The sequence below is a fragment of the Zootoca vivipara genome, chromosome 4 (genome assembly GCF_965207765.1).
Source record: "Zootoca vivipara chromosome 4, rZooViv2.hap1.1, whole genome shotgun sequence".
Lineage (NCBI taxonomy): Eukaryota > Metazoa > Chordata > Lepidosauria > Squamata > Lacertidae > Zootoca > Zootoca vivipara.
The window spans coordinates 51,751,435-51,767,726 of record NC_142587.1 but is presented as its reverse complement, the minus strand read 5'-3'; the positions used below and the strand labels follow the sequence as shown (position 1 = coordinate 51,767,726).

The following is a 16,292-nucleotide window of genomic DNA, read 5'->3' as shown; positions in this document are numbered from 1 at the left end:
GCAGGGGTATGCATACCCCTAAATATTTTGTGAATCTACGTTTGGCCTCATTGAGGGGCAGTATTTCAATATGAGTAGGAAAATGAGAGTAGCCCTAAACATTTTTTTAAAGAAAAAAAGCACTGGATATATGAACCATTATAAAATATCAGAGTGGTGTACTGAAAACTAAACTGATGTATAAAATTGACACCAAATCCTGGGGGTATCCTGGATATTGGGGAGTTGACTTGGACATTTTCTTTTGATTTCCCTTCGAAATAAGCTAGGAATGTAGGGTAAGCAGTTCTGAGGATGAAATGCACTGTTAGCTTTTATTTGGATCCCAGCAACTTTTATTCTCAGAATTGTGTAGCTCACATTCACAGCTCAGTTTGACTAAAGCACCTGTTCTTCTTGCAACATTTGTTGATGAAAATCTTATAACATTGGCTACATCCTTGTTTTACAGATCGAAAGTAACAAGAGCATGAGACAAAAATTTATTCCCCACTCTCATGCAGAATACAGTAAAAGAAAATGGAGCAGAAAAGGCCAATTTAAAGCAATGGAATTTAAGTTCTCAGTAAATATTATATGCATATTAAATTCAACTGAATTTAAGCACACTATTGTCTCCAGATTGCTAAATCTGATTATTCCATCCTGCAAAACGTATCTTTAAGTAGTATGACGTTCAGAGCACTTCTATACATATATTCTCAGAAGTAAGCCCTGGTTAGGTCAATAGAAATTATTCCTGCATAGGAGTGCAGCCTCAGAAATCAATATTTTTAATGCCAAATCAGATAGCTAACTTTAAAAAGCAAGGTTTATCTAGCAGGACAGCTTTCTTCTAAAAAAGAATGTTTGTCTCATTTTAGGAAGCCTGCAGACTTACAGAAGTTAGCTCCAGGAACAAATCCTCCATTTATGACTTTTGATGGAGATGTGAAAATAGATGTGAATAAAATCGAGGAATTCCTAGAAGAAAAATTAGCACCTCCAAGGTATTGTACTTGGGTATGCTGGATTCAATGGAAGCAGAATATGTGTTGGCTGTTGTTTTAGATCAATAAGTTTCATAGACCATGGAATGCAAAAATTAAGGTAGTTAACATATGATTAAGATATATGATTGTCACACCTGAGTCTTATTGAAATATGAGCCCAATCAGGAACCTCCTAAGTAAATTGTTGAGAAGCGCCGAGTTAGGATTAAATTATTATGTCTTAAATTTTTCAGATATCCCAAACTTGCACCAAATCATCTGGAATCTTACTCTGCAGGAAATGATGTGTTTGCTAAATTTTCTGCGTTCATTAAAAATACAAGGAAAGATGCCAATGAAAGTAAGTATTAAAACCTTTGTATTGTTACTGTGAACAAACGCCTTTGGCTCTCATCTCTGTATGCCTACATTCATTTTCGGCCATTTGTCAAAGGTCGGTGTTTCTTGCCTTATTTTTGTTGCTAAGCATGTAAACATGTCTGAGCTGACAGTGGTGATTGGTGCTGTGACTGTTGCAGTCATAATGGTACTGGTGGATCTCTAAATTGGGGGAATCCATTATATACTCCTATAGTTCATAGATGTTACCTTCTTTTCCCTCTCCTTTTTCCAATAGTACAGCACTTTGCTAATACTGTCAAAGCAGTTCCAGAGGAAAAAACAGGCAGCTTTCACTGGCATTATTATAGAAATTTATTAGAATAATTGTTGTTGTTGTTGTTGTTGTTTAGTCGTTTAGTCGTGTCCGACTCTTCGTGACCCCATGGACCATAGCACGCCAGGCACTCCTGTCTTGCACTGCCTCCCGCAGTTTGGTCAAACTCATGTTCGTAGCTTTGAGAACACTGTCCAACCATCTCGTCCTCTGCCGTCCCCTTCTCCTAGTGCCCTCAATCTTTCCCAACATCAGGGTCTTTTCCAAGGATTCTTCTCTTCTCATGAGGTGGCCAAAGTATTGGAACCTCAGCTTCACGATCTGTCCCAGGGCCGTCTTAAACGCCCCTGCCGCTGTGGTGCGCCGGATCTCTCCGCCGCCCTCCCGCCCCGTTTCCCAGCGCGGTGGGCGGGTGGGCGCAGCAGCGGGCGGGTGGGCAGGCACAGCGCGATCTCTCTGGCGCCCTCCCGCCCCGTTTCCCAGCGCGGTGGGCGCAGCTGCGCGGCGGACCGGCGGATCGGCCGGCCAGCGGGCGCAGCTCGCGGCGCCTTTCTGGCGGGCCGGCGCCATGGTGCCCTGCGCCACCGGGGGTCTACCTAGAGCCGGGCCTGATCTGTCCTTCCAATGAGCACTCAGGGCTGATTTCCTTAAGAATGGATAGGTTTGATCTTCTTGCAGTCCATGGGACTCTCAAGAGTCTCCTCCAGCACCATAATTCAAAAGCTGTACTGGCCCAAATATAAGCCTCACCCGAATATAAAATATAAAAATATAAAATTCAAGAGAGAAAAAAGACAATACAGTGGTACCTCGGTTTATGAACACAATTGGTTCCGGAAGTCTGTTCATAAACTGAAGCGTTCATAAACTGAAGCGAACTTTCCCATTGAAAGTAATGGAAAGTGAATTAATCCGTTCCAGACGGTCCGCAGAGTAAGCGTTCATAAACTGAAGCAAACTTTCCCATTGAAAGTAATGGAAAATGAATTAATCCGTTCCAGATGGGTCCGCAGCGTTCATAAACCGAAAATTCATAAACCGAGGTGTTCATAAACCGAGGTTCCACTGTACCCGAATATAAGCTGCTCCCTTAAAATTGGTTGCACCCATGTGGTCCGAGCAAAAAATTGCAGTCCTAGAGGACCCACACGACTCACTGCGAAATGATGGGGGGCTGCCGAAGCACCAGCTGTTAGGGAATAATTAGTATTTCATAAGTGATCTATATCATATCGTAAGCCATTTTGTGCTATATTTTGCTGTCCAGTATCATTTTAGTAGACATACTACTATACTGGCCCAAATATAAGCCTCACCCGAATATAAAATATAAAAATATAAAATTCAAGAGAAAAAAAGACAATACCCGAATATAAGCTGCTCCCTTAAAATTGGTGGCACCCATGTGGTCCGAGCAAAAAATTGCAGTCCTAGAGGATCCACACGACTCACTGGGAAATGATGGGGGGCTGCCGAAGCACCAGCCCTATACAGTGCAGTTGTGGGGAGGTTTGCGTAGGGCGGTGGCAGAGGTGGCAGCCTGCCCAGGCACCTGCAACCCACCACCGGCTGCCCCTCCTGCTCCCTAACAGCAGTGGGGGCTGGCTGGGCAAGAAGAGACATTCTGTGTGGAGCACACAGCAGAGGGGGGTTGCTTGGTGCCACCACTGCAGCAGCCCCCCTGGCACTCTCCATCCCACTGCCTGGTGTGCTTGCCAGGGCTCCAGCAGAAGTTAAAAAGTTAAGGGGGGTTTTCACTGTATGTCTGTTTCAGAAGTGATATCAGGCTTTTTGTAAGGTCGCAATTATAAGTTGCACTTTAACTGTTCGTAGTCAGAATTGGGGAGGGGGGGGGGAAGTGCAGCTTATATTCAGGCCAATACGGTAATGTTGGTAGTATAATATATAGCAAGTTTGTGGCATTTACTCTAACATGTCTTTATCGAGTAAGTATTGAGCCTTGTCGACTGCAAGCTTTATTCTGAATGGTAAAAACCACTGTTCTAGTGTTCTAGACCAGAGATGGCTGACCCAATGCCCTCTAGGTGTTGAACTGAAGCTCCCATAATTTCTGACCATTGTCCATGCTGGCTAGGGCTGATGGGAATTGGACTCTATAGTTTTTAAACTATAGGAGGGATATGGTTAGACAACTGATTGAGACAAAACAAAAAAAGTGGCTTTGTAACCAAATGAACTGCCGATTTCTATGAGCGTGCAATGAGTGAACACACATAATTTGTTCTGCAAATGAATTTGCCTGTGAATGCCAACTTTCCAAAATAGTGTCGCAGTTCACTGCCTGTTTAAATGACAACTGTTTGCACATATGCAGATACAAGTGAACGATGTCTTCACTGTATAATAGCAAACAGTTTTTCCACTGACCTATCTCCTTGTTGCAGATAGCTATATCAAATACGTTTGCTCCATGTGTACATGTAAAACATTATTGCATGTATCCTAACTAAGATGAATGAAAGAAGCTTACTCAAGGACTGCACTGTTTGGATATGTTTGATGTTTATTTGTGTCTCTTTGTTGTATCAAAATGACTTTTTGTGTTAAGGCATTTTTTTAAATAGTAAAAGTTAGACCTGCAACAAAATGTCACAGTATGGAGTGCTTTTGTTTATGGTTCCAGCTAGCTAGCTAGCCAGCCAGACAGCCAGACAGCCAGACAGACCCTCTTCCAAATAGGAATTCTATTCTATTCTATTCTTCTTTGATTCTAGATTTGGAAAAATCATTGCTGAAGGCTTTGAGGAAACTGAATAACTACTTAAATGCCCCCTTGCCTGAAGAAATTGATGCCTATAGCACTGAAGAACTCACTGTTTCCACAAGGAAATTCCTAGATGGAGATGAACTCACACTAGCAGACTGCAATCTCTTGCCAAAACTACATATCATCAAGGTCTGGATTTTCCTTTCTGTACTGTGCTTGTTTACCCTTGAACCAGAAGGCAATAAAATGTATGGAATAAGGTATCAAAGTCCTTAGCACCAATGACAGCAACACAATATTTCGAATGGACTGTTCAGTAAATTAATTTGTTCACACTCTCACAAGGATCTGAAGATCTATGTCAGGCATCCTTCAAACTGCGGCCCTCCAGATGTTTTGGCCTACAACCTAGCTAACAGGACCAATGGTCGGGGAAGATGGGAATTGTAGTCCAAAACATCTGGAGGGCCGAAGTTTGGGGATGCCTGATCTATGTGAAAAGGTCCATCTTAAACAATCTAGATAACTAATATCGAGAAGATGTCTGATGTATCCCCAGAGGAAGGGAGTTTCACAATGAAGAAGGCCCTTGCATGGGTTGCTATCCTGAACACTGCTCAGGCTCCCTCAGCCTGAAAAGCGAGATGAGCACCGCATCCCATAGTTGACTTTGACTGACTTAACTGTCCAGGGGTCCTTTGCCTTTACTTTACCTTTGTGAGGAGGGCCCCCTCTACAAATCTTTGTTGCTGTGCTGACACATAATGGGAAGCTTGCTCAAACAGGTCCTTGGTTCCCAAGCCATTTAGAGCCTTTTAATCTGACATCAATACATTGGAGTAAGCTATAAGCTATAAACTATCAATACATTGGAGTAGGCTATAATCTTCTTTTGGCCTGAGTTCTTGCAATTTATCGTTTATTTCGGGACTTTCCCAAGAACTCCAATTTCTACTGCTACTATGTATATGATGATTTCCTTTTCTCTCTGTTAGGTTGTGGCAAAGAAATACAGAAATTTTGAATTTCCATCTGAAATGACTGGAATCTGGAGATATTTGAACAATGCATATGTGAGAGACGAGTTCACAAATACTTGTCCTGCAGATCGGGAAATAGAGTTCGCCTATTTGGATGTTGCAAAAAGAATGAAATAAATCAAGAATCTTATGTTTCTATATATCTTCAGTGAGCTTGATTTTTAAAAAGAAGGAAAACCTCGAGAATAAAATGAAGAGCCTGCTTAACTGCAAAGTTTCAAGTTATGAAACTGGCCAATCCTTGTGAAGTAATTATTTTATTGATCTACTAATTCAAGTATAGTATAATTGTATATTTGTTGCATTGCAGATATGCGCAAACGCACATACAAATATATGTATTATTTTTTTTGCAATAGAACAAACTCAAAACATTTGCAGCAATATTAGAATCTAGATTACATAGTAATTGCAGCTTTAAAATTTCTAAACAATAGTTAAAGGTATTTCTGTAAGCATTGATCACCCTATCAGGACAGAGAGAATTAGATGAAGTCCATTTTTTTGTTGGTCAATGGGAGAACACCTATGGATTTTAAGAAATGTGGATTGTACTGTTTTGAGGGGCAGTCACCTCAGGGGAATTTGCAGTGTATCTAGTCTACCATGTGCCATTTCTTGTACCTCTGCCCTTAAACCATGGGCTTGTGGTTATCATACGCTTCTAGACCCCCTTCAACATTATGGTTGGCATGCTGCAAATGACTTGTTTACATGTTGTGTTGCTTACAGCCCTAAGCTTTGTTGCATCAGCTTCTTACTACTTAGGCTGGGACATATGTACAAATGAACAATGGCACTGCAATGTCAGAAAACATTCCATTGTAGCAACATTACAACATCTAAAAACAGCTATGCCATAGCTCAAAGCTATCCATGAGCCAATACTGTCCTCAAAGCTCCTACATCTAATTTCAGGTGCTGTGTGTGGTGATGGTCATTTATTAGTGAAAGGAAGTCAGACTGGATACTCAGAAGGGCTTATCACAGGTTCCCTGTGATACCCTGTACAGATTCAGGAGCCTTAAACCCCTTTTCTATGCCTACCACACAAGTTGCTGATCTCCCACCTCTGATTTCCGCTTCTCACAGGTGTCAGTGTCACAATTTTTATTTTATTTCTAAGCTATTGCCAAATATATTCAGCAACTTAAGTATTTTTTAAGCAGAAATAGGTTGATTCTGTCTCACAAGATCCATGTGACAAAAATACAACACAACATGTGTACAAACTGTACTCACCTGTGTAAATAATAGAAAGAAACAGATTATATCATATGAATACAAATAAAAGGGCTGGGTCAAATGTTGTTAAAAAATACATTCCATCTTCCTGAAGTTCCAACTCTCAGCTACAAAGCTGTGGGCAAATTCTGTGTGCTGTACCAGATTTGCTTCTACAGGGACTGTGCAATTCATAGCTGTTATTTCACCCTGCTGCTCCAAGGCTTGAAGTGTTCAAGCTTACTTGAAGTTAATGATGTCTTTCCTTAGTAAGGCACTCTGAAAACCAGTGGTTAAGGTCTTAGTAAGAAGTGGATGGACATTGCTTGACTAATCAACACTTGAAAATTTAAAACCCAGTTTGTGAACTGAATGCATTAAAAAAAATCTCTTGTCTTCAGACAAAGTGGAACCTCCATCATGGTATTGCTCTGAGATGGCTCATTAGTACATGCTGCAATCATCAAGTGATGAACAGGCATGGGTAAACATGGCCTAAATAAAAACATTTCCTCAGGCTATTGAAATGGGGCCTCTTCCTACTCTCCCCATTATTTTATAAAATTCACAAATGCTATTCAATTTTGAGGAAGAGGTGGTCCCTTTCTCCTTGTTTTTGGAACAGGATTCATTTGGATGTCTTTGAAAAATATACATTGATTAGCAGAAAACATGTTTTATTACTGTTGTGTTTCTGAAAGTTCAAAGTGTAAAGGAACAAAAGAGCCACAACAGCAGACAAAACCTACTGGATTATACTGTGGCTACTAGGAATTCTCTCCACTAAATGTAGCAGCTATCAGTTCCTCTGTATAGTTATCCCCATATAAGATTGGTTAAAATGTATATTTGATAAGCTGAACTTTTTTTAGAATAGGAAAATATTTCATCTCAAGAAGATGACTACTTTTCTTACCAATTTTACAACAGTGTGGATTTTCTATTTTAAAGATATGTTACTTCTGTACTGTATAATCATGAAAGTGTACTTTGTGTAGCATGCTTCACATTCTTTGTGATTAATGTAAACAGTGTTAAATCCTGCATATATTTTTTTTCAATCTATAGAGTGAACCTGTTTAAAACTATTTTACAATACCAAGATTAAATGCTGGGTTTGATTTTTTTCGTATCCATGAAAGAAATATTACTGTTCCCCCCCTCATCTTCAGACATCTATATAATTTAAACCGCACAAAAAAATCATTGTAGTTGTTTAATATGCCTTACAAAGCTGAAAAGAAAATACACTAATTCTGACTTAAATATGTTGTACTGTGCTTATTTTCGTTTAAGAACATACTGACACTAGTTTGCATTTTGAGATAAAGGAATGGAATGGAATAGAAAAATCTGGAGCATAACTCTGCCCAATTGCCTAAGTGGAAAGTGCTTTGCTGTAGCTGCATTGTGCTCAGTCTTTTAAAATATTAGAAACTCTTTGCACCTTTGATTTCCAGTAAGGATTCACCTTTTCTGTGAAGCAAATAGAGAGGATATTAAATTATTCCATGATGTGAAACCAGAGAGGCAAGGAAATGAAAGGAAACCTTTGGCTGTTACTTCCATGGAATTTGATATGTGAGGAAAACGCACACAACATTAAGACTGTGCGTAGTATAGTCCCACAAAGAGCAAGTAGCTTTTGCCTGTCTTTTGAATGGCTTAAAGAGACTCATTCACTTATAAAGACTTATGCATTTGTCACTGGCATGCCACAGAACACTGCATATTGTGTTTTGATCACCGGAGCTCATTCTTTAGCATTTGATGCAAAGAGGTACCTTTTAAAGAGTTTTGCTGGAAGATGACTTGCATAAGCTTCTGCACTCTCATTTGTTCATTCTAAAATACTTGCATAGGCCACCAAATCTATTGCTCTAGTGTTGGTACTATTTACTCTTAGATTTCTTCTTTGCAGTATCCTCTACAAGTGGTCCATGAATCAAAGGAAGAGCAAGTAACGGTGATGTTCCAAGTACTGTATGTACATAATAAGGCATCTGATACATTAATATTTTCCATAGGAGTGAATGGACATGCTAAAGAGAGTTTCCCAGCATCAGCTATAGGCAAGTCCAAATTTGAAAAAGTATCAAGGACACCTATTTATGTATAATTAGAGCAGGCATACAGAACTTCCAGCCCATGGGCCAAATTAAGCCTGACAGGGGTTCTATTTTCTCCCAGCCATGCCCACAGAGAGATGAGTCTGCATACAGTAGGATTATTTACAGCTGTGGCTTGAATTCAAACCAGGGCTGCAAAGGAAGAACATCAAATGACTTTATGGACTCACAGTTCTCCCTTGAATCACCTGATGTCATATGATATCAGGTGATTGACAGGTGTGGGGCTCTGCCCACCTGTCGAAAGTTTCCTGCTCTGGCTTGATCCAGCCTCCCTCCCCGAATTAGAGAAACAGGCTTGTTTACCATTAACCCTTCATGTTTACAGTAATCCCCCAAAATATAGTTTGAGAGTTATAAAACCAGCCACAAACATTCCTCTGCTTCTTACTGTGGAGTCCGTTTATGTCACATTGCTTGTATAAAAATTATTTTATTATATTATCATTGAAAATAAAAATACTTGACATGAATCTTAAATACTGACATGAGTCTTTCAAATACATATGCGCACAAGGCAAATATGGTCAAACAGTTATTTATACTAATATCTGCTGAATCTTCTCTGTTGAAAAGAATGTTTTCAGATTTTGAAGATTTCATTGTCAGAACTGGATTCCTTAATCGCCACAAAGGTTCGTTGATTTGATGTGCTCAAAAAACCTACTTGCTTTGCACACAGTATTTCCAAAAACAAGCTGGAAAAGAACAAAATAGCCTCTTGTTAAAACATGGTTCATATGGGTGTGTCTCCCACCTGGAGCTTTGCTTATTCTGGGCATACCTGAGGTTCAGTTCACCGCTATCTAACCCCCCTCTACTCCCCCATTTCCATATGCCTGTTTGATTATTAACAAACTTCTAAGCTGCTCAGCAGTACAACAGGCCGACAGAGTGGTTTCCAAAATACTGTAAAACCAAAATATAATACATAGAAAACAAAGAACTGAAGTTACCATTGAATTATTACGATACCATCACAGATAAAAGCAGGGGCTCAACACATCCTAAGATTTGAATAGCTTAGCTTTCAGTTACCATTGTTGGCATCCATCTGTCTCAAGAGACAATGGAGTGTGCCTCCAGAGGTGAAGTCAAACTGCTGTGTTAGCACCTCCCTAGGCTGTCTGTACAACAAGATCTGATGGGGTCCAAAGGAAGGAAGAGCAAAACATTTGACACCAGCTTGGCTGCAGGAGTTGCTGGAAGGAGGCATACAGGACAGCATCCAACCATCTTATGGACTCCAGATTTGTATAGAGTTTACTCCTTAAGCCTTTTCCTCTACTGAAGATACCCCACAAGGCAGAAGAGGTTTAGGACCAGAGTTTTCCTTCTCTTGGAAGAGCTACCTTCCCAGTTTGACAAGCCCCATCTGCCCCTTACTTCTCTCTACAGCATGTGCAGAAACCACATTGGACCTACTATTGGTCTCATCACTCAGTCCACCAGAGCCTGTCTTCACATGCTAACTCCCTGAGGATTTGAGCTCCATTGGCTAGCCTCACTTGGTTTAGCTGATGGTGGGATAATGAGAACCCCCGCCCACCCAGCCAAACTCAAAACCCAGGTTGGGTGGTATGTTATGTGGAGTGGTGCCCACTATCTAGTATGCTTAGAGAGATATGACATATTTACTATGTTTATAATTACCGGTATCTTGACTTTCCTCCAAGGAGCTCAAGGCAGCTTACATAGTTCTCCCTATTCCATTTTACCGTCACACAATTTTGTGAGGCAAGTTAGCCCTAAATTAACCCTAGAGGTATGTGTCTAACCCTAGAATTACACGCCACAATAAAGTTTATATGTACTTTCTCCTACATAACTAGCTTTAGCTTTTTAACAGAGAGCTGTTTCATGACCCAACTGACTTTTATTCAACTCTTCGGAGTTTTGGGCAATCAAACAGAAAGGAACCTGATTTTCTTGCTGGAAAACACACCTCTTTTCTTCGCTTTCTTAGAAGATGATGGTGCGGCTTTCCTGAAGTTTTTCCCAATTAAAGGAGATTTTCTCAGGTGATCCTTCCTTGATTCAGTAACATCATCTTGTTGCGAGAAAGAACGACTGGCCTGAGGTTCATCTAAAATATCCTGTCCAGAAAAAAAGTCCAGAGAAAAGGTTTTAAAAATTACAGTTTAAGAGCATAAATGTAAACCTGAAATGAGAATTATAAAAATAATAATTCTTGATTCAGTCATTTTCAGTGTGTGCATTGATATTTTCACTCTTACAAGGTCTGATCCATTCAGTTCAATGGAAGGGACAGTTCCATTTGCATACTTAAGGTTAGTTAGCCTGTAATTAAATAGCCCTTATTTGCAGCTACTCCAGGCACACTGGGGAACTCACAGGGAGATAAGCTTCAGGAATCAATATCTAAGTCACGGGTGTCAAACACAAGGCCCGGGGGCCAAATCCGGCCCGCCAGACCTCGTCATGTGGCCCGCCGAGCGCCCCAGCCAGCGGGACTCAGCAGTGGGACCTTGCTGCTGAAGCGCTGCGCCAACAAAGCGCCGACAAACAGCTGGGGCCGGGGAAATGCTTTTTGCCCCTGGGTCCCTTTGCGCTCTTTTCTGGCGCTGAATCAAGGCGGCGACCCCCCCTTCCCTTCCTTTCTTCCTCTCTCTCGTTCTTATTCTTTCTTTCCCTCTCCTTCCTTCTTTATCTCTGTCTTCTCTCCCTCTTTCTTTTTCTTTCCTTCTTTATTCCTTCTTTCCTACTCTTCTTTCTCTCACCTCTTTCTTTCCTTCCTCTCTCCCTCCTGCTCCCTCTTTTCTTTCTTCCTTCCTTCCTTCCTTCCTTCCTTCCTTCCTTCCTTCCTTCCTTCCTTCCTTCCTTCCTTCCTTCCTTCCTTCCTTCCTTCCGTCCTTCCCAACTTTCTTCCTCTCCCTCATTCTTATTCTTTCTTTCCCTCTACTTCCTTCCTTCTTTCTCCCTTTCCGTCTTCTCTCCCTCTTTCTTTTTCTTTCCTTCTTTATTCTCTTCCTTATTTCCTACTCTTTTTTCTCTCCCCTCTTTCCTTCCTTCCTTCCTCTCTCCCTCCCACTCCCTCCTTCCTTCCTTCCTTCCTTCCTTCCTTCCTTCCTTCCTTCCTTCCTCCCCTCCCCTCCCCTCCCCTCCCCTCCCCTCCCCTCCCCTCCCCTCCCCTCCCTCTCCCTCTCCTCAGAAACATAGGATGCTGCTTTATACTTCTGGCCCTTAAACCCTGGAACCAGGAGAGCAGCTTCAGTGAGTCAACCTCAGCCAGTCCCTTTGGTGAAGAGTGGTGGCTCACTGGCAGAACATCTGTCCTGCATGCAGAAGGACCCCAGCATCTCCAGGTACTAGTAGCTCTGCAAAGGTCCTGCATGAAACCCTAGCGAGCCTCCACTACCCAGTGCAGTTACCACAAATCATTTTTCAATAAATTGTACAATAATTGTACATTTGAATATCTACTTGCCATTATTCTGACTATGTTTCTGCTTTCAGAGCTAGTTATTACTTACATTATTACAAAAAACAGTAATAATTGAATGCAGTGACAATAATTTATGATAATAAAGAGTGGACACATAGTCCTACAGATACAACCGGCCCTTTGAGGGTGACCAAACTGCTGATGCGGCCCCCGATGAATTTGAGTTTGACACCCCTGATCTAAGTATATCCCTGGCAAAAGAGAACAATTATTCTGAATACTGAAAACTTTGGTAGGAGGTGTTTAAAAAGCTGGCAATTTCTTACCTTTCTGATTGTCTTTCCAAACTTTTTGGCATAAGCTGAAATGCAAATTGGGAAAACTATTTAGCAGATACTTTAAGCAGAGTGAAAGCATGCCACCACCACCACCATATAATGCAGAGGGACACTTGTGGGCTTGTGCTGAAATTTGGGGAGGCACTACCTTCCAAGAACTGGGGAGAAGTTTCAGAAATTGTATCCCTTAGACCACCCGCATGATGCCCTTCAGATCATGCCACTTGAAACTAATGAGGCTCTGGCCCTCTGACCTCATCTAGGTTCAGCCTAACAATGCCAACCATTTCTCTCCCAACCCCACCCTCCTTTAGCCTGATGTTTCCCTGAATGGCTTCGTTGCCTTGACTTTATACCCGCTGCAGATATGTAGCATTTATAGCTGCTTCCCATGCCAGCCCCTAAATTCAGGGTGATTTAGAACAGTGGTCAGTGCACACAGAGCTGCATTCTTCCTTTAAAGGCATCCAGTATCTCAGCAATAGAGTTACGTTCACCTCTTCAAATAAATCTGCACACTGGCTTTTCTGTTTGGACACTTTCTGTCCCCCAATTAAGAGAGCTTGGGCATTTCTTGTTTTATGCTGCATGGAGTAGTTTTATTGAAGAAGCATACTTTTATTCTGTGTAGTCTTAAACATGGCATACATGTTTTCTCAAATTATGTACGCCAAGCAGTCTAGGGAAGGAGTGGGTAGCTTGTTGCCTATTTCAGGCTCATTATTTTTTGTTCCCGATATTTTATGGCTACTTTTTTAGTATTAGCACTATTATTAACCTGTTGTATTTGCTGTAAAACATCCATACATACCGTAGGAGTAACCCTCCCCCAAAAACCTCAAAGATTTTCCATTTTAATGTTCCTTTTCGTTTGGACCTGTGCGCTACGTTCTGGACAAAAGAAGTGCAATTCTGCAATGTTTTAACTCTCCTTCTTCTTTTTAAAGATATAGCACACATATCAATGGTCAGAAAAGCATTATTTAAAGGTTAGGTGTTCTTTGAATGTTGCCAGTATCCAAATATTTCAAAGCATGAAGCATTGCAGTTATTTGGAACACACAATATCATTGTAAGAATTGAAGACAGAATATATCAAACCAATTTGCTTTGCAAGGACCATAAATAACAGAGGCATAGATGGAAGACAATTAAGACCAATGCTTCATTTTAAAAAGATCACACGAAAATATAATGAGAGGCACTGGCATTTGGCAGATCCATTTTGATCACTAGCAGAGTATCAAACTCTGAATGATACAGCTCTGAGAAATACTGCATAGACCCTGGAGACTCAAAATGTAAACATCTCTGAACTTGAAGAAAAGAGCCTTTCCCTCAAAAACCTAATGTCCAGTTTTTCTCACTTACACTCTAATGATCAAACTGGTGGATTAGTTTGTTTCTCATATGGCACTGAGACAGATCAGCAATCATTGACCTTATTAGTTTCATGCATATATTTTTGCAATTGATACATTTAAAAAATATGCAATCCTCTTTGTCCCAGTGCTTTTTGCTCAGGTGAATCAGTTCCATTATGCTGCAATCCTCCATAGTTACACTTACCCAGAAGTAAGGCTCATTTAACTCAGGAGGACTTACCGGTAATCCCAAGTCTGCATGCATAAGATTGCTATTTACCTGGGTATAAGCCCCACTGAATGAAATGGAGCACAGTTCTGAGCACAATTGCTTTGCTAGACTTCAGTCTAGCAGCGGGGCTTACTTCCAAGTAAACTTGCATAGGATTGCTCTGCACATGTGTCCAAAACTCGACATTGTCTCTAACCCTTTTCAAATGGTTTATTATTTAGAGTAATATTATGAATTTAATTATTTCTATTGTAGTGTAGTTCATTTCTAAACACATTCATGCAGTAATTGTGAAATTAAGTGTCTGAACCGAACCTTTTCAACTTGGCCCCCGTTTTCCTATGAGACTGCTTTACCCCACATGTGCCCACTTGACCACTTTGAGTGGCAAAACTGGCACTGCTACAGGTGCCACATAATAGGTTCTACAGGTACTGCTACAGGTTCCACATTTGTAAGAACTCAGTCGTTTAGTGTGGCAGTGCCTGCACTTTGGAACTCCCTGCCTATTGAGATCAAGCAGACACCTTCACTGTATTCATTCCAGCACCTGCTAAAAGCATCCTTGTTTAGACGAGCCAACTCAGATGCTTAGGAAGTTGAGGCAATTTTAATCTGTTTCATTATTTTAACTTTTGTAAGTATTAAGTATGGATGTGATTTCCCCCCTCAATTTTATTGTTTTATTGTTTTGCAAACTGCTTTGGGGTGTATACATTTTATTAAATAAACCATTTAAAATAATGAATTAGTTACATGCCATTAAATTTATTGCAAACAATCCATTATGGCTTAAAGCATCCATACAGTTGATGGTAGGCAAAGGTGAATGAATTACCTTGAAGTCCTGTGGTCTTAGGATCTAATCTAGGTTTGGTACTTTTCTGTATGTCATCATATGCTGATAAAAATCCCAAGATCTTCCTCTGCTGATTAGATGCAGACTCTTCCATGGCTCTTTGGCTTTTACCTGAAAAGAAAAAAGACCTATGGTCTCATTTCTTGTAGCATGTTGATATCAGGGAAATGGCCAGCTCATAGCTGCCAAGTTTTCCCTTTTCTCGCGAGGAAGCCTATTCAGCATAAGGGAAAATCCCTTAAAATAAGGGATAACTTGGCAGCTATGGGCCAGCTTCATATATCATATAATTGTGTAGTTGGAAGGGACCACATGGGTCATCTAGTCCAACCCCCTGCAATCCAGGAAGTTTTTTGCCCAAGGTGGGGCTTGAACCCACAACCCTGTGATTAAGAGTCTCATGTTCTGCCAACTCATATAGTCAAACCCATGCTTTTGATGTAATTCACATGCAAATGCCCAGTACCTGGAAACAAATCTGTCTTGTACAAAGTCTAGTGGTATGAAATACAGTTGGTGGAGTTCCTTAGAACTCATCTCTGTTAAATGTTGCTTTCTGCAATAATGCAGCACAAGTCTCCCCCCCCCTCCTTTTTTTTTTAGCAAAACTTTTCATTCAAAACTCTGCTTAAAATGGCCACACTGTGCAACGAAGGCATTAACAGAACCAGTAGTATGGGAACAGAATTTTAACTTACCTTCTTGATGTTGAAGTTTGTCAAGCATCATTGGAGGAGACATTGTCTGAACTGTTGAAGAAAAGGCAACAATGATCAAGAGACTAAATAACAAGATCCGGGTTTCCATTGCAAAGAAAAAAGGGAGGGATTGTGTTCTGCTCCTAGGTCTGTACTCTGTTAGCCAAGGGTCGGTCAAGACTCTTTGTCCAAGTTTTCTGTCTGGTCAAGTACATGGCACTAGCTATGGACTTTTAAACCCTTCTTTCCTTTCGTTAGCCAGAAAATAAATTCCCACTCAAATTCCACTTTGCTAACCTGCATTTTGACATTTGGCGACCCGTCTTTCTGTTTCCTGAGGTTTGCTTTGTGCCCTTCTAGTGATAGTCTCCAACGTCAGAGCTCTTTTCTCTTCTTAAGCAAACACATTAACTTTGTGTTATCACTGCTTGAACAGGACAACCTCCAAAATGTGTACGCAAACTTTGGGATAAAGTAACCGGACCTGGGGGGGGGGGGAGTGACGGTGGAAGGTCAGCCATTGGAGACGGAAAATAACCTTATGCTTTACATTGTCTCCATTCTGATTTTTAATGAGGATGCTCATTTAAAAGGTACGATTCGAAACATGCTGGTGATGACGCCAGC

At 40.9% G+C, this 16,292-nt stretch overlaps 2 protein-coding genes across 4 annotated transcripts in view; one reads left to right on the top strand and one right to left on the bottom strand.

The window, feature by feature from the left end:
- Positions 1-7,905, top strand: part of CLIC6 (CLIC family member 6) — a 126,010-nt gene extending 118,105 nt beyond the window's left edge. For all 3 annotated transcript variants that reach the window (XM_088668756.1, XM_088668757.1, XM_035116684.3), the window contains 4 exons: positions 864-989; positions 1,226-1,332; positions 4,383-4,564; positions 5,371-7,905. In XM_088668756.1, coding sequence (XP_088524882.1) covers positions 864-989; positions 1,226-1,332; positions 4,383-4,564; positions 5,371-5,532 — 577 coding nt within the window. In that variant the 3' untranslated portion in view covers positions 5,533-7,905. The remainder of the gene's footprint in view (positions 1-863; positions 990-1,225; positions 1,333-4,382; positions 4,565-5,370) is intronic.
- A 1,336-nt stretch (positions 7,906-9,241) lies between these two features.
- Positions 9,242-15,792, bottom strand: LOC148685947 (uncharacterized). Its single transcript, XM_088668985.1, has 5 exons — positions 15,666-15,792; positions 14,947-15,078; positions 12,501-12,535; positions 10,714-10,864; positions 9,242-9,466 (listed from the first exon to the last, which is right to left on the bottom strand). Exons 1-5 carry the CDS (start codon positions 15,772-15,774, stop codon positions 9,432-9,434), a joined length of 462 nt encoding a protein of 153 aa, XP_088525111.1. The 5' UTR covers positions 15,775-15,792; the 3' UTR covers positions 9,242-9,431.
- Between the last annotated feature and the right edge of the window lie 500 nt (positions 15,793-16,292).